Raw genomic sequence first — 19103 nt, 5'->3', positions numbered from 1 at the left:
TTTGTGTCCAAACATGAGCACCCTGTGGCTGTTCCTGCACTTGTAAACCTGTAAAATCTTCTGACACAGAAAACCTCCATGCAGCCTAGCTCAAAGGCTACTGAACCCTGCTTTACTGCACTGTACCCCTCAATAAAACTGCAGGGCTTGTCATGGCTGCAGATGTGCTTACAAAACATCACTTTGTTATGCTGGTCACCAGAAGTGCAAAGCACACAAGATATCCTACTGTAGCTGCAATTCGGCATTAGCTCTCTTTCACTCATTCTCTTATTAGAAGCAGAATATCCAGTGATAAAAAACCACTCTTCATTCTTTAACACTGATACCAGAACACAAACTCTGGGGAGGCAAAACAAATCATTTCAATAAAAACCGTACTCAAACCTACACAAAGATTAAAATAGAGATTTTATTAGTGGAATAACAAAAGTGCTTTTCTTAAATATTTTTCAAAATACATTTATACAACTTACAATAATATATCCAAAATAACTGTATATACAAAACATTACCTTGTTTAATGTATGTGCTTTTTTTATTTTTTAAAATTACAAAGCAACTTTTTGGCAAAGTTCAACCTTAAGAGGTGATAGTTTTGAAGGTTAGATTAAGAAAAGTGTCACTTTCCCTCAGGTTCTATTTATGTCCATGACAAGCAAGAAGTTCTCAATTTAGTTAAATAAAAATGTTTTTGTTGTATTTTTCACATTACAAAAATAACAGAAGTGAAGAAAAAAAAAGGATGATTGATACTTCTCATCATTTTATTGAGCAGCTTCTCATTCTTTCAGGTACAGGAACTTGAGATAAGAGTGCATGTCAAAAATGAATGCAAGGAAGAACAGCAGTGCCCTGCTGTGGCTCTCTCACGTGCAGTTTCTTAGCTGCTCTTGATATGGTTGACCTGATTGGATCTGCGATGGATTTCTTCCAGAAAACTCTCAAGCTGTTCTATCAGCATTCGTTTTTTAAACCTGGATTTAAAAGAAATCATTACAATGGATGCACAGAAATACATGAAATATCATTGACCAAACTTTAACTGAACTCTGGAAACTTCAGTCATTACTTCAAGAGCAGTGCATGATGAGGTATACACATACCTCATTTGTATACATACACTGTCTCCTAACATTCTGGTAAACCACTAACTTGCTTTTCCATTTGCTCAATACAAAACTACATTTATGAGAGTTTAGTATAGCTGAACATCACTCAGCTCTCAGAAATCCAGGAAAAAGACAGTTAAGAGTTTGTTGCTTCCAGAAGTGAAGTTCTGAAGCACAGAAATAAAATATACATCAAAAGAACTATAATCCTAAAGCTGGCAAGCAGCTTTTAGGGATTATTTGCATGCCTTCATGATGCATTCACCCAAGTTAACAAAGTTGGTACTGGTGGAAGAACAGTCATTACATAGTGCAAAGCAGATTTCCTGACAAACAACACAAATTAAAACTTTGAGAAAGAAATCAAAGGAAAATACAGGCATCCAAACTCCATATCTCTGGAGTCTCTAAGCTCTATTCCATATTAATTGTATAAATTTGATCAGTAGGCCATTCTGTCACCTCTGCTTACACCCCTACCTCAGGAAGTACAACTCCAAGCTGTTTCCAGCTAACCCCTCCCCCTTGCAACATTTCTGCACCTCTGAGAAGCCACTTCCGACCAATGCTTTGGTAGCCATATGTGTGTTCAAAGACAGGCAGCAATTAAAATATTTTAAACTAGATCCCAAGTTCAGTCCTGTGACTTCACTAAACCCCAGCAGAAGCCTCTAGTTCCAGCAAGGCATCCTGGTCCACACCCTTGGCTCACAGAGACATGGTATCTGCCCTAATTTCCAGATCACAAGCCTCTCCGCAATCCCTGATGCATCCAAGAGCAACACTCAAGCACTGCCTAATTTTGTAGAATTGTCAACTAAAGATAGCTGAATAAAGAGACTGTGCAAGAGAAATGAGAGTTACAGGTGATCGTAAAAGCCTAATTTTACACCACAAAAATTCCAACCCCACTAAGGGCTGCCACAAACTCCAAGAGCAACAGTATTGCTATGGTGTGCTGTGACAGTAAGGAAGAATGTATAATTTGCAACATACAGAACAACTCTGACAGGCAATGTAACAATCAAGCAAAAGCACAATACAGCAATGGTTGCTATAGGAAGAACACTATTTACATAAATTTACATGCCCCACCAAGCTGATAATAGAAGGCTAGAGGATCTGTATGAATATCCAACATCCAGCATACCTTGAGAGGCATGGTTTTCTCCTAAAATTTTGTTTTTAATAATGAAATTTGCTTAATGCCACAGGAAAAGAGCTGTCTACTACAAAACAGATTAGAGAATAAGAAGCAGCTATTCTTTGAGTTTGCTAAGGTAAGCCTCAATGTTCTGGTTACATTTACAATCCATACAAAATCCTAGAATTACTCATTCCTTGCAACTCAAACACTATTGGTTCTAATACGTTTCTCCTTTTTTCCTCTGAGTAAGCATGTAGAAGGCTAAGTATGGACAGTCTAAAGATACTGTAAAGAACAGTTTCTACCTGGATGAAAAACACAGGGTTTACATCCTTATCAAGTCACTCTTCTTCAGAGAAAAGCCACCTCCATTTCCAAAGTCTCAGACAGGACTACGCTATCTCTGAATGAAGTATGCTGAAGAGTAGAGACATATCTTTATGAGCATACCTGAATTTAAAAACTATTTTTAGGACAAGATTTTGAGCTGATGCTTTTTCTGAAAGCCTAATTCCCAGTAACTGGCAGCTCCATTACATTTTCAAATTAGCAGTACACTCACCTGAGCTTTTTAATTGGAATGATTTTTTTAAAGTTACCTTCTCTTTCTATACCATTGTTCATCTACATTTACAGGGATCTGGCAGTTACAGTTGCTAACATCTTTAAGCCAAAATCCAAGGGAAAAAGTAAGCTTTTACAAACAACACCTCAAGAAGCTTACGCATTTCTGCTCTTTCATGGGGAATTATTTACTTGCAGTGCAAAGCATTGTTTCCAAACAATTGTGTGATTGTCCAGCAGTTATACATGGCACAACATGGTGCAGTTCTGTAAGAATAATACAATCCCGTTACCTACCTTGAAGCTTCTTTTATAACATTCTGTAAAAATATCAGTCGGGTTTGTAAGCTTCCTTGTACATGCTTCAGTAAAAAGAAGATTCTTTCATATTCTTAAAGGTCAAGAGAACAGAAACATCAGTTATTTAAAATATGCCTACACAGATATCTGTTGTAATAGATTCGAGTGAAATGCAACATTCAATTTTCGTAAATTTTTAAGCTGTATCTCCTATCAACTGAAGGAAGAACATCTTATTTAATGAGAACCAATATTAAACACGTGATATTGAAGCTCAGGATATTACTGACACCTATCAAGTTAATTCTAGTATTGACATAAACATGACTGAATAGGTATTGCAATGTTTTCATCACTCCTACAGTAAGTTTTTAGCAGATGTTTTAAAACAAATATTTTCAGCTTTAAATTTAATTTTACTTCAGTCTCATGGTCCAGTACACTTCTAAAATGGTGATCTAGCATGAATTCTTTGTTTAACTCTCATGCCAATTAACTGAAAGAAATTTAGTATACTTACTCCTTCCTGGTTTTCGGATCTCTTTCATAATTTGTGCTCTTAGCTCTATATTAATCTCTCTGGAACTCCTGCAGTGCACTGTTTTTTTCCCTTTGCTAGGTGAAGACATTGTCAAGTTCTCTTCTGGACTTTGCTCTTTACTACTTGATTCCTCATGATTCTCCAAAAACCCATCAACATTCAAATTATTCCCTAAATGTTCATGGCCTACATCTTCTGTATGAGCTGTTGGTCGATCCAATGAATTGAATGGTGAAGAGGACAGTGAAAACTCTGAATCCACAGCATTTGGGAAAACATCTGATGAAAGGGGGTCCATACTGTGATTCTCAATGACATCATCAACTCCAACTTCATTATTTATTTCTGATGCTGAAAAAACAAAAATTACACTTGCCAGGTTCAAATTCCTTATCATCTCATACAGGTCAATGAGTCAGCTCAGCATTAGACTCTTAAACTATGCTCCAGCTCATACAGTCTACTGTACATGCCAGGCATAAGAAAACTTGTTTGTGGGTTATAACACTGAGTCTGTCACTATCTCCTGGCAATTAATGACTTCCAAAAAAATCACAAGTATATTCTTTGTAAGAAAAAGGAAATTACTGTATGGACTACCAACAAAAGAAAAAACACCTGTAAAGAGTGATTTTATGGCATGGTGTCTTTCCCCCTTTAAATCAAACTAACTAAAGTTTACTTTAATACTAACCAGTGAATAAGAGTTATACAGCCCCTCAGCTTCACAGCCAGGGAAGTGATTTCATCGCACAAGAGCAAAATTCAAGCTAACTTCATGCTGTGGTACTTCTAGAGTATCTGAATTTCCAGGCAAAGGAAGAAAACTCTCATTGTCTACACTGTCTCCTCAGGAGAGAGGAAATACATTGTTCATACTTGGAATTTACATGGAAGACTTCCATCCAAAGGACTGTATGAACTCTAATTAACCCCAGACACACACTTAAGTACTTTATTTTCAAGAGGGGGGGATAAAATTGCCATATTTCACAAATTAGCCAGCAGTATTTTTTATACAAGAAAGTTTTTTTCAGATAAACTAAAAAACAAACCTGAAATATTTTGAAGATTCACTTACTTTTGTGAATAGCAATTGGTTTAAGAAGGTCAGGCTGTGCTTGTGCAATTGGTGTTGGGGGCCCTTTTCCTCCAATGTGGTTATTGATAACTGGAAGAGCCTGTGGTCGCCCTCTGAGCAGGGGGGACATACAACGTCGCCTTTTTGGAATCCCTTGCATATTTGGTTCTCCAGGTCTTTTATGTTTATTTTGAGGTCCTGATACGAATTCATCTGCTTCATCTATCATCATTCCCTGTAATTAATATAACAGGAAGAATTCTTAAGCTTCACACCAAAACCACGTAACACAAGATACAATGAATGCTCTGATATTAAGATAATGTGTAAGAGTTACATACACCATGCCATTATGTTTGGAATTCCAAATTGTCAACCGAGACCAGATAAATGTGCTTAAGGCCCTTTTCCAACAATCTGCCAAGTAAGATAAGGGAGTGGGCCATCAAACTTCCTTTTCAGTAATTGCAAAGAGACTCACCTATTTAATACACATATTCATGTATTTGAATGTTACTGGCAGTTTGGTCAATTCCAAGAGATTTGGATAAAAGGGAGAGCCAAGACTCTCAACTTTGAGACAAGTGTTTCAGTTATAATACAATTTAGAGACATAATGCTAGTTTTCCAATAAAGGCTGCCCTCCATAAGATACTACTGATTGAAGAACATCTGAGATAGTTTGTAGCCATTTCTTTTACAAGTATTTGAAAGGGTTTCTCCAATAGACTACTCAAAGAACAATGTAGGCAGTAGTGCACACACAACAGCACATTTTTAAAAAAGCTTTACAGAAAAGTCACCTTTTTGTCCAATTTGAATGGATTGCCAAACGTATGAAGCCTTCGTGGTTGATCAAGATCAAGTTCACGGAGTGGAGAAGGTATTTGTTTTAGATACTCCTGGTAGTTTCCCATTTGTGCTATAGGTACACTGTGAACTTGATCTATGGTAACAGAAGAGTTAATTAATACACAGTACTGCTCACATTATGAGAATTTAGTCTATATCCATTTCATATCTCCAGTGTTCAGACTTATCAAATGCATCAACAAAACAGCTGTACAAAGTTTACCATTTTTATTGCCTAATTGATTATTTATAACACTTCAGGAGACTTGCTCAAAGGAATCAACACCTGTCTTGGAGATTTATAATTTTGACAATAAATAAGCCATAGGTGTCATGCACAGATGTTAGTTTTCCAATGTGTCCCAACTTTACAACAGAGGAATGGAGGAAAAACAGACTAGGAACAAATTAGAACTAAAACATTACTACAAACAAAAGATATATTAAAGCAAAGTAGGAATGCCATGCTGCACACAGCTTTGACATAACTTTGTCCAAGTTTAGCAACCCAAAACTTAATTATCAAGACTAGCATTTTCCCAGAGCAAGGGTGACTTTTGATCATCGTAAGTCAACAAACTCTTAAAAAAAACATAGGAGCTGATTTTAAACTTGGTCTAGCTTTAGAGCTGCCAAGCCTTTGATCCAGAAAAAAATACACTAGAAGAAACCACAGAAAAAAAATCCTAACATGAGTTAATCCTGCCTGAAGAACAACTACCCTGACAAAGTGATAATGTAATGTGAAATGTACAGATGTTAATCTGACCTAAGTAGCAGCAACACTAATGTAGCACAAGCTTTCACTTGCATTGCCCTTCTCACTCTACTTATTTCAACATCTTCAGTTAAATGTCACAAAGCAGCGCCAGAAGAAACAGGAAAAAAGGTAAAGGAATAAATTAGCAGACTACTGAACCATTTGCTGTTGGCTCAACAGGTAAAATAGTCACAGTGGCAGCACCCAGTGAGCTAGCTTACTTTTCCACTGCTCACAATCCACTTCTACTGAGAGAGATCATAATGTTCAGAACTGCCCTGTGATTTTATCAGATATATCCATGAAAGTTAGGAAAAACAGTGAACAAAAAATCTTCTGTAAAAGCCCAAGTCTCCTCATACTGTCTTAAGGATAAAGCAGTGAATCAGCAATCTCTTGTCCTCACCATTTTTTCTTCCAATAAGGTAAGGAAAAACCATATTAAAAAATCCATGCAGTTTAATGGCAAGAGCAGACATCCACCAAGTTTTAAAGAACTACATTATTTGTTACATTGTTATTTAGCAATGACCACATCACAGGCAAAAAACATATAAACTGTTATCTAACCTTCATCTTGTCCTTTGAGGAACTTGCAAGTACTCTTCAATAAATTAGATCTCATTCGTGTTAACTGATCCAAAAGATTTCTTCTGGGTATGTCATAAGCATTTCTAAATGTCTGAGGTTTCAAATCCTATGGTTCCAGTAAATGAAATTCCAATTAATGCCACGTAAGAAACTATATCTAGCATTTCAATGGAAGTATATTGAAAATAACAACATTACACACAGTGGTGCTTACCTTATTCAGCAAAGCTATTTGGAACCCAGCATACTCCTTCATATTGAGGTCTAGAGGTCTATGAGGAATTTCCCCAGTAATCCCCTGTAGCAGATGTTGAAAATCGTTCCTATGTGCCATAGACAGGTTGTGTGATCTGCTTCTGACCTTAATTCCAGTCTCTTGCGCTACCTTTTTGCCTACAGAGCCAATGACTCTATCGGACTCTATTTTGGCCTTAATTTGAAATAAATAAATAAATAAAATTGACAATATGCTCTTAAAAGGATTAGTCAGACTTATTCATTTTAAATTCCTACCTACAAGATTCAACAATGTGCTAACACACTATGATGACCATAACCAGGCTGAGCGCTTAAGGAGTGCTTAATACATAACCACTTAATGCCTACTACAGTTTTAAATATAGTGAACAGTTTTCTGCATATTTCTCCTCTGCTGCCCATTACAGTATCTAAGCACCAATATGCATGCAATGCTTTTATTTTCATAAAATGCCATAATTTGACTAGTAATTCTCTGCAGATCTATCTGTACTCATATAATGTTCAGCTGTCCCTGCAGAGAACAGTCAAACTCTCACAAGACTGATTCTTCCACAACTGTAGTTGCAGTCAGTCACCCAATTGCAACAACTTTTTTAAAGCTCAATACAAATAGTCATAACATTAAAAAATGTGAAATAAATGAAAATAACCAACTGGTTGACCAGACAGACCTAGCCCCCAGTATTATGTTAGGTTTGTACCAAAATTAAATGTGTTCATAAATGCCAGCTTTTTGACAGAACACAGTGAAAAAGGAATTTAGTAACACAAATGCCAATTTTGGTTTTGCAATTTCACATAAATTTATAGACTACTCAAAAATTTGAGTATGTATTGAGAATACTGAGTCTTTACTGGCAAGGCCATCAGAAGTTACAAAAGCTTTAAGTACAATTTACAGTGTGTGTCATTGCATCTTAGAGGAGACCAAGATGTCTAGGGGGAGACATCAGTTCACAGGTTAGTGAGCAATATGACTATGATTTAACAAGATATGCTCTAGACTTTAAGACACTTGCTTCCTCAAATAATAATTTATATTTATGTTTTAAGAAAAAGCTGATCCATAATAACTCATTACCTAAGTTACAAGTACTTGGCACTAGTGTTTCTTGAAATTTCAAGTTTACTTTTTTGTGTTGAACACAAAGCTTAACATGCACAGTTCAGAAGTGGAGGTAGCAGGGCAGAAATGCTTTAGCTGGTGCAGGAGCCTAATCAAAGATTCAGGTGCTATTCTGAACACAGCAATTTCAAACAGTCACTTAACATTTCTACATCTGTATCCTTATTTAATATTCTGTTATGTCAGTTATCTTATTTACTGTAGACTTTCCACTTCATGCCACAAGCCAAAGAAAGAACACTTTGATTCTGATGCATCAAGCACAATTCCCTATTTCCTGAAAAAAAACGCCAAAACATCTTTAAAGACAACATTGGTTTTTTTTGGATAAAACTATGTTACTTTCTGCTAAGTGAAAATGCTCCTTAAATAGGAAAAAACCTCAACTTGTACTTCCGTATCTGTCTCTATATAGTTCAGTTTATAAAGTCTGTATTTAAATGTTGTATTTTCCTTTGATTCAAAAATCCAAAGTTATTTTTCGGTAATTGCTTATGGGAAAGTATTAACTTGATCTTTCTGCTCATTTTTCCTACAAAGCCACTGAACTTGAGTATTTTAAGATTATCCTGCTATTAGAATAAGTTTTTACTGCTCTTTTGCTTCAACATTACCTGCTGACTCAACTTTTTGAGATATGAAATGACACTGTAACTAAGTCCATATTCCACATTGTCAGCTATAAGGTTTGGTGCTCCCATCATTCTCACAGCTTTCTTCAAAGGCTGAAACATGGAATATATTGCATGGTCATATTTAACTTTATGCATACTTCAACTAACTGTACCCATTTCAAATAGAACCTGAGGTTCTGAAAGTTCAAAAAGAACATCAAAAAGACACTCAGGCCATCATTTTTTGTTGTTTTAAAATAGTTCCATTTATACAGAATCCGTTAACAAAAATAGCATTTATATGCAAGTCCCAGTGTATTATGAAATTAAGAAAATTCTATAGCATTCAGGTCTCAGGCCCCCCACAGGACTCCAGTGAAAACACACATTGTGTATGAAGTTTAACTATTCTCTTTTAAATTGATACTTATTCTACTTAAAATAGAGACTACATCCATAGTGGAAAGACAGCTATAAACCAGAAATTTTAACACCGTCTTCTTACCCCAAGATAATAAGGAGGCATTGTCTTCAAATAGCTTTCAAATGACTGACGCCATTTCAATGTAGGCTTTGCCTTGTGTACTTTAAACAAGTCATCTAATAGTTATAAAAAAAGCAAAGCAACAAAATGAAAGGCATGTCTAGACAGCACTGCAATTTTTTTTCTAAATAAAATTTAGTAAAACAAACTCTTGAAGAAATGCAAATTCCTCAATGGTTAAATTAGTATCTACAAATCAACATATATACAACTAAGCCAAACACACACAAGATTAACACTGCAGCCAAAAATAGACCTGATAAATTATCAAATTGAATTGGTATTGAGACAGACTAAGAAAAATGGCTCTTAAAACAATGAAAGTGAGACTAAAACATATCTGGAAATGACAATTGAGTAAATCTTACATACTGAGTTGGGGTCATGAAGGCCAGACAACTGGAGACTAGTGAAACAAGCTACTGATTCTACCTTTATTATTTATAGGTGTTATTAATACTGGCATTAATTGCAGTAATCTATTTAGATTATATCAATGTTTCAATTACCTACCACATAAGCAAATTTGTATGAAGTGGTATTTACCTAGCAGTGGAAGCAGGACTGGGTAATTGTAAGGCATCACAAATAAATTCACACAATTCAGCGCTGTACTAGCTTTCAAGTAACCAAAAGGATGACCAAGTTCACTGTATTTTGCACTATTGCTCACATACACCTGCAATGAAACACATTACATTGGATTTACATTCCAAGTATTGTGTTCTGAAACTTCACACCCAATTCTGATTATAGAATGAGATATATGAAAAACAGTATTCCATAAACTTCAATTTAGCATGCATTCTCTACTTGCCTGCCAGCAGGTCTGAGGGGATTTTCTTTCGAGAATAAACTGGGTCAGTGGTGAAGGTTCTAATTCATATTTATCAAAAGGCAGTTTGTCAATGACCATCGGTTCACAGTCAGTACAGGAAAATTTCACCACAGGATGAGATGTGCGAGGTGGCTAAACAAAGTATTCCACTGTTAGTAAGGCTGCACAACAATCAAAATACATTTGTACTATGACAACTGAAGCAATACAGATTCTTTGAAAACATATGTATTTAGGGAGCCTACTCAATACAGGATTCATTTACTGTTAATGAGTCCTAAGCAATTTATGATGTTAGCACTGTCTTATTCTGAAGGAATCTTGTTTTCTAAATAAGTGCCAATTACTTCACAATAGGAAGTCTAGAGTAATATGCAATTAAAACTTCTTGCATTTACCCAAATGCTGTACAAATGGGAGTAAGTCCTAGTGGGGACAAAACACACCATTAGTGTTACTCTGGGACATGTCCATTTTCATTCCCTACAGAAGCAGGTGCTGTACTTCTGCATTTGCTGACTTTGCCAGGAGCTTTTCCTTCTTGGCAAATTTAACAGTTACAAAATTCAAACAACTATGAAGATCTAGAGCAGCATGCATTCAGGAAAAAAAACTTTAAAAAACTCACATTTTAACTAGGCCTGAGGAAAAAAAAAAAGTTACTTCAATTCAAGGAATTTCAGTGTTCGGATTTTTAAAATCTTTTTATTAATCACAGGAAAATGGCCTTTGTGCCACAGTTTTCAACTGTAAGTTAACAACTTGAAATTTCTTTTGCCAAAAGGGAGAGATGATTTTCAGTGTGATAAAAATTGGAGCTCTACACCTTCCATTGAAGGGAAGAATGTAAGCTCTTATACTTACTCTGAGCCTTCCCCCAAGGCCACTAGAATCTGAGGAAGAGCTCATTTGGGAAGCCTCCTTCCAGTTACTCTATTTACAGAAAGGTAACTCACAAATACACAAGATGAAGTAGAGAAACAAAAGGTTTCTTGGACCATCTTACCACTTCACATTGAAAGCAATTCTTTTATGTCTAAGCTCTAGGCTCTTCATTTTAGGATAAGCCACCCAAACAAGTTATCTATCAAGAGAGCTGGTCTTGCTTTGAGTTCTCCACCCTGAGGAAGGTGGGCTCTCCAACAGGACACCAAACAGGAGGCCCAACCAAATGGACAAAGAACAACTCTTTTCAAAGAATATAGCTAATAAATAGTTGTGATGGAGTTTGACCAAGCCACCAAAGCCAGACTAGGAATGGGCTGCAAAAGAAATTGACTACTCAGACTTGAGAAGTCCAATAATCCTTTGCTGGACAGCAGAACTATTTTTACCTCTGAGCAGTTGAAGCAGCCATTTGCATGTTGATCTGCCAGCATAATAATTAGGAGACTTTCATATACAGTTAAGAAAGCCTTGATGGTGTCATTAGCCACAGTAGACTTAAGTCACTGTGGATCAGGTAACAGGCCGGGAAAGTCAAGTATTTAACTATGAACTCTTAAGCAGACAAGATATGCTACAAACATACACACTGATGACAACATATGCTGTGTTTGAACACTACTGTAATACAGGTCTTGAAACTCTATTAGCAACTTAGCTCCCCAACACTGCATGAGGAAGGTACAACTCAGAATTTCAACTGATGTCAACACGAATTTAGCAGTACATGACAGTGCTTTATAGTTATGAGAGCTATGCACACTACAACAGAAAAAAAATCTCATCTTTTTGCCATTTCAGTAAGTCAACTTCAGGCTTTTTGAAGATTTCATTCAACAACTCTTCACTTGGCAAGATCTATTTTATCAATCTCGATTAAGATCTGGAGTAACAAACTGTACAGACTCTACACAGCAAATGGAGGCAGATACGCTACTGACAGCAATTACAAGGAATACACAGGAATACAGAGGATTACAGGAATACACAGTTTTCCTACAGAACAGCCTTCAAATACCCACTACATAATGACATCTTGGTTTTTTTAATGACTACAGAAAATAACCTTTTATTCATATATGCTAGCTTGCTTGTAGTTCAGAAAGACATTCACATCCTTTAATGAATGTGGCCACAGATGCCAAAAATATAAAAATGTATAAATATGACTAAAATAGCATACTCCATCAGTCCTCAAGAATGTGTACTTCAAAGGACTTCATCTGTTTTCTAACCAAGAGATAACATTTATGAGAAGTTCGGTGAGTACTAGTCAGCATATCTGTTTCATATCAAAAACCCAGAAGAATTAGATAAAAATCATCATGACATGTAGGTAACCATTACAAAACTGCAGGATTTCTACTTCAATGGTTTAAAATATAAACAGAAACACAAAAACGCATTACACTATACTAATGATTAGTTCTCCAACCAAAAGGCAGTGGAATACATGCTGTTGTGAAAAAGAAAAAGTAAATTAATTCTTATTAATTTAAAAGCCAAAGTTTTCTCAGTTTGGATAAATTGAAGGTGTGGCTACACTGCACAACAGATGAAATTATATTCACTTGCTAGAACTAGCACAGGGATTCAAATTGTCAAGATCATACTATCTTTTATTAATGCCCTCAATAGGCTTTTACCAAGTGCCACCATTTGATATTTAACAGGGTTCAAACAAACTGTTACATGCATGTCGTGAATCAAAAATCTGTTACGGGCAGTTTCCTAATGCTTCAAAGTTACTAAAACAAAAACCCCAAGTTATTTGCTCATCAGTAGTTTATAGGCTTGTATGTGTCACTCCTTGGGTCATACTCCTTCCACATTTGCTACAATGCAATACATATGTCAAGACTTGAAAAACAATCTCTGAATAGGAGAATAGGAAATCCTGGAATATTTCTGCATGCACAAACCCTTTGCTTTATCTTCAGTACATACCAGTGTTGGAGAATTTTGATCTGGCCAAAAGGACTCAGGAACAGGCCAATGACCTATAGGAACCCCAGTTTTAGGGTTTGGTCTGACATAGATAAGTTTGTGACAGCTGTGCCAAGGTTGGGGTCCAAAGGGTCTGGATATCTCCACCTGCCCATCTACAGAAGAAAAAGGCTTTGAGTCAAAATAGTGTTAAAACTCAAGAACAGTATTAAATAAATTCTGTGAAGAGTCAAAGACTTATAATCCCAGGGAAGCCCTTCCTGCAGTTAATATTATTTCTAAGAATAGCAGATAGTTATCAGTAAACATGTCTGCAAAAACACAAACTGAGAAACCAAATAAGCATTGTACAGGATGAGAGCCCAGAAAGGCAATTATCTGGAGCCCTTCATTACAATGTTTCTTTTTCCTCCATTGTCATTAACAGAACCTTCAAATCCAAGCATTAAAGAAGTGATATACATGACTAATACTGCTGGAATTTTTATTGCAGCAAAGTAAATTTAAAAAAAAAAAAATCTCACAGACTTCTCAGTAACATCCAAAGAGGGACCTAGCTAAGCCATTTAGAATGAGAAATTAATGCCACACAGGTGTATTTGCTATTTTAACTCTTACCACAGCCATTTTAATACACTGAAGAAAAAAAGGATAAGCCCAGGTCTTTCCTTATCATGTTATTTACATTTCTAGCTGGTCGAAAACTGCTAAAACCCATAAATCCCTTTAACTATGCCTGACATGAACAAATGCATTTAAGACTACCTAAGTGGTTTCACCAAATGCAGAATGTCTAGCAGCTACAGCCAGTAGACACTATAAAGTTTCAAAATTAACAGGTAGGTCCTTTGTGTAGTTAAGTCTTTCAAATTGCAATAGTTTCCCTTTTGGTTTGACAACTACTATATTAAGTTCACTAAGTTACATTGATGACAGTCATCCCTGTTATTTCAAACCATAGTGTAAAAAATTTCAAGTACCATCAATTGGTGAGGGATCCGGTCCAGCTTTTTCAAAATTTATTACCACTCCACTTTGTACTTTTTGCACTAATGACTCAAGACATTGATTCAGCATTCTTGGAGAGCACACACAATATGATCGACCTAGAATGAAACAGGGTTAAAGCTCATCAGTGTTTCTGCCCTTATTTTAACTTGGATCACTGAAACCTGTTCAACCACCACACACATTGATTTATGTACGGATCACTGATTTAAAGCTTCTCTTGAACACTCCCTCTTTTTTTAAGCAGCAAGGCAGCCCAGTGAAGCACTGACAAGTGCCTCATTGGAAATGTTTGTATTTTAGACCCTTAATGACTAACTCAAATTCTTGGTAGCATTCATGGAAAATGGGCTCCCCCTTGTGACATACATCAACACTTAAGCTGTCCACAAATTTCAGTCAAAGCACTTGCCAGTACAGCTTACATACAAGTCAGAAAGCAGTGGAATCAAATCCTTTTGGAGTACTTTTCAAAGCCCTTTGCTTCCTCTCTATCACATTCTCTCTGATGCATTAGAAGAATCATCATACTTTTAAAATGTAATAAACTCAATGCCTGAATTTGATCTAGAATACAATTGCTAAGATATTAATAATATTATCTGTAACTAAGAAAAGTATCAATTCAGCAGAATTATTATGCATTCTGAAAGGCATTCTGTGTGCTCTGGAAGGAAAAAGCCTAGAACAACCCACTTCCTTCACTTCCTGCTTTTTTAGACCATAGTGTAACAGGAATTAACCAACACTGTACTGTAGAAGAGACTCTATTACAATTTCTAATTGCAATACCAAGGTGTAGTAGAAAAAAGTTCTCTTACAAAGCATTTCTGAAGAAAGTAGATTCACTCTTCCAAGATAGGCTACATTTAATTGTCTGTAGCTTTAATGCTGTATGTGTCTTTAGTTTCATTATAACACGGTTTATGAGGGTTTTTACAAGTACTGTAAGAACTTAGAAATCCTTATTCAATGACATGGAATTACAATTAATTGAACTAAACTGAATTTATTTACACTTTGGAAAGTAACGACTTGTCAAAGGAAACAAGGGCACTCACCTCCTGTGACTTCACACATAGGTGTGATAGCAGAGTCATCCATAGGCACCCCTGTCATCTGTTCTGATTCTGGTGCTGTAATACCAGGCAAACGGAGAACCAAAGCAAATAACCTCTGATCCCATCGAAAGGGCTCCTTAGTCAACTCACTTCCAGGTAAAGGGGAATTGAGAGGTAAATGGAGCTGGAAAGGGATTTAAATATGTGAATACACAGCTCTTAAAAGAAACAAAAATTCAGGTTCCATAGCAATGGCAATTCACTCTATATAAGCACACTTCTCTCTCCATATACAGTTAATACCTCATTAACAAAACTGAGACAAGCTTCTAAAGGACAGCACATGGCATTCAGAAGATCCTAGATGCTCTTTTTGCATCCAGATACATCACATAGATTAGTGAGAAAAAGAAAGCTTATCCAAACATTCAACTACAGAAGTCCTGCACAGATAGATTTGCAACAAATAATTGCAAGTTCCAGAAATTTTGATACATCCCTGGCTGATGGTACCACTGTCAGCACAAGCAAAATTCTCATTTCACCTGGAGCACTACAGCAACAAAAGGGAAAAAAACATCCCCAAAGCAACGATTCAAGTGGTGCAAACAGTTCCATTAGCACACCGAATACAAGGGGGGGGGGGGGGTTAAGTCCACATGCTGAAGCAAACTCAACATGTTCTCATTTTCTGTCATGCAGCGTTCAAAAAAATCCCACTTCTCAACCCTCAGCTCAATGCTAGCAAGAAAGTACTAGTCTGTTCCAAAACTTGATGCAAATCCACACAAGCACTCATACTGCCTTCATTTCTAGTTATTTCTAGTTCATAGTGGTTAGAGAATTTACAGAAAGCTGTTAAAACAAGTTTTTTGTTTGCTTATTTTTAAGAGATCGCTTGAAAGCATTAAAGCCTGATTTCCAAAACCAAATCCTGCAGCTATTTCTATTTACATAATTGCAGCATCTCATACTGGGAAAAACACATACCTTGTTGTTTGAAAAGCAATCAATTTATTGATACAATCTCAAAACTACGAACAAACATGACAAAACTACTCAAAATGTAGCCAAGAATCAGAATATTTTGGACTTTTCAGCACACCTGATGACTCCTCCAGAATTTCTCTTTTCGCTTATGCAAGCACAGAGTACATGTAAGAACAGAACTCTTTGCTCCAAATGCTTCATGTTTTACACGAAACTGGACAAAGGGAAGGAACTCAGTGGTTTATAACTAACTGCTTGACATGCATGTCTTTCCCCTCTAAACAAAGAGCCACGACGACTGCCTGACAATGGAAACTCAGTTAAAAGAAGTTAAAAGAATAGCCACATTCTTAGTTAACAGCCTGGAATCCTGACTGTAAGAAGACTGAATTGCAAGCACTCAGCCATCCTCACTTGGGGGTATTAAGGAATGCCATTCAAGCTTTCCTACTTAGATCTGACTGAAGATACACTATCCCCAAAGAGTACATTTGATCTGCAAAACACACCTATGTAACAGCATTGCTTTCCTATGGGCAGCATATATACATATTTTTTACTATGAATATTTATATATATAAAGTACCCCATTGGATCCTGAACCAACAGTATCCTGAGTTCAGCTCACCTCAAGCTACAAAATATTTCATTGGCTCAGCTGGTTATATGGAGAGAGCTCCAAAACCAAAGAGTAGTCATAAGCTGGCCATTGCATTATGCACATATTACAAACATAAAAGTTTTCAAACTCTAAGACAAAATACAAAGCAATCATCATCAAGTGTAATGTCCTCACCTTCCTTCCAACAAGTTAATTCCAGTTAAGTTTAACATTCTTTAAAATTTACACTGGCAAAGTTATATATTCAAATCACCTCATTCAGACATTAGTAACTTGGTCTTGTCATCTCCAGTTACCTTTTTTTAAACTAGTATTGTATTACCATAGCAACTGCATACCTAGCAGAAACTAAGATAAGCCTAGAATTCTACATCTTGAATTTCATTTCTTTCCCTACATATATTTTAATATGAAGGCATGCACACATCTTCCTCTTTCTCAACAACCACTATGAAAGATAAAGGCAGACTGAACTAATTAAGGGAAGGTTATTTACCAGCTGTGGTCTTCAACATGTGACTGTACACAGACAAGTGTCCTCCCAGCTTAGTACTAGAAACCAGCTGTCTGGTCTCATCACTCCTTTGTAGAAGCACAAAGAAGCCCTACCATTCCCAAATACCACAATGACAATGCTACTACACAATCAGTGTGTGTCTTATCTTCCTGCCTTTAAAACAATTAAAATATTCCAGAACTACGAGGGGGTGGAAGATAAGAGTGTTCTAGAAGATCTCTTCAGTACAAGGTTATTGGTGAGCAGGTTCATTTAATCTCAGTCTGTTTCTACCTACATTTATGCAGTCATAAAATCCTGGGGGGGGGGGGGGGGAGGGGAAATAGGATCCTAGAGACCCCAGGATGAAAAAAGCTAGATAAGCATTATAACACTGCACTGGCAGGGCAGTCTGAGAAAGACAATAATGATCTTCTGGCAGTGGTTACACATACAGGCTCATCCACTAGAAGGGGCATCAATAGCACTGCTTAAGCTTTAGTACCCAGGTAATAACAGGCAGCTCCATCTTGGGATATCTCATAAAAGGGTGTTAGAAGACTAGGCACTAAACAAAAATATGCCTACAGTCAACTTCTCTTCTTGTACCAAAAAAAAAAAAATTATCGGCAAGTAACCTTCCTTGCATGCTCTTCTGGTACTCAAAAAAAGGACAAGACATCTCACATTCCAAGCAAATGCAGCCTTTCATCCTTGAAGGACTAAGGACAGGTAACCATTCAAGCCCAGCTGAGAACATCAGCTCTTGACAGACTGAGAAACTCTACTTACAGTTATCAACAGTATTATGTTTTCCTATCTTTTTCCATCCAATCCTATGCAGTTATAACACCAAGAAAGACAAACTGTTCTTCCATGGGAGAGAACTCAAAGAGATCCCAAAGACATCAAGGTCAAGACACACCATGTCAACACATGATATACTTGGCCATTCCAAAGCCAGCATTAGCCATCACCAAGTACTCACTGAGCTGATAGTTACACATGAAGAACTGACACATCAAGAGCTTTGGAACTTACTGTCAAGTGCTGTGAACCCAAAAACTGCTGCTAATGGAATAATAAAGACAAGAAAGAATGGAAACATATATTTAATGATATTTGGCATCTATTTCTTGCAGAATTTGTTTAAAAATTAGAAGTTTTAACTGGAGGAACTATGATAAAAAACATAATAGAGCATTTAAAGTTCCTGATTACACTTGTCACAGCTGTTACAAGTGCAATGCAAGGTGATCAGCTCTGGGAAGGATCAACGTGACAATGCCGAACAGCTGGGGGATGAAGTCACATAGAAATCACAGATTTTTCCTGTACCAGTCTCTCTTAACTGGAACATCCTAAGAATGGCAACATACAGAAAACCAAGCAGCACTGCTCATGCTTTTTGCTTGCATAATCGTTTATAAGAGTGTATCAATATGCTAGTAACTCCATTTCAGTCTTGCAGACAAGTTTAATGCTACTTTAGAAGGTATGTTGAGGGAGGATAAGGGAACATAGCTCAGCAGTTGTGAAACTCCAAATGTATGTTATTTCATAATATGAAGAGGAATAAGAAATCCCTTCAAACATTTAAACATTAAAGATGAAGAAAGGGCTAAGACTGAATTTGGGGAATCAGGCCAGAAGCAAAAGCCACTCTATAATGAATCCATAATGTGGGACCAACTAATTAATGA

At 36.5% G+C, this 19103-nt stretch overlaps 1 protein-coding gene across 4 annotated transcripts in view; it reads right to left on the bottom strand.

Moving 5' to 3' along the window:
• Window positions 1-649: 649 nt before the first annotated feature.
• The window catches only part of INTS6 (integrator complex subunit 6), a 38556-nt gene continuing 20102 nt past the window's right edge, over window positions 650-19103 (bottom strand). For 2 of the 4 annotated variants that reach the window (XM_053970352.1, XM_053970351.1), the window contains 14 exons: window positions 15293-15476; window positions 14204-14329; window positions 13224-13378; window positions 10311-10463; window positions 10040-10172; window positions 9455-9549; window positions 8950-9060; window positions 7163-7378; window positions 6928-7054; window positions 5549-5691; window positions 4746-4980; window positions 3644-4015; window positions 3121-3214; window positions 650-977 (listed from right to left, as the gene is read on the bottom strand). In XM_053970352.1, coding sequence (XP_053826327.1) covers window positions 884-977; window positions 3121-3214; window positions 3644-4015; window positions 4746-4980; window positions 5549-5691; window positions 6928-7054; window positions 7163-7378; window positions 8950-9060; window positions 9455-9549; window positions 10040-10172; window positions 10311-10463; window positions 13224-13378; window positions 14204-14329; window positions 15293-15476 — 2238 coding nt within the window. In that variant the 3' untranslated portion in view covers window positions 650-883. Of the gene's footprint in view, window positions 978-2548; window positions 2677-3120; window positions 3215-3643; window positions 4016-4745; window positions 4981-5548; window positions 5692-6927; window positions 7055-7162; window positions 7379-8949; window positions 9061-9454; window positions 9550-10039; window positions 10173-10310; window positions 10464-13223; window positions 13379-14203; window positions 14330-15292; window positions 15477-19103 lie in introns of those variants that run through there. The other 2 variants (XM_053970353.1, XM_053970354.1) reach the window with 2 other exon arrangements.

The sequence above is a fragment of the Vidua macroura genome, chromosome 2 (genome assembly GCF_024509145.1).
Source record: "Vidua macroura isolate BioBank_ID:100142 chromosome 2, ASM2450914v1, whole genome shotgun sequence".
In the NCBI taxonomy this organism is placed as follows: Eukaryota; Metazoa; Chordata; class Aves; order Passeriformes; family Viduidae; genus Vidua; species Vidua macroura.
This window is presented reverse-complemented; position numbering and strand designations above follow the sequence as displayed.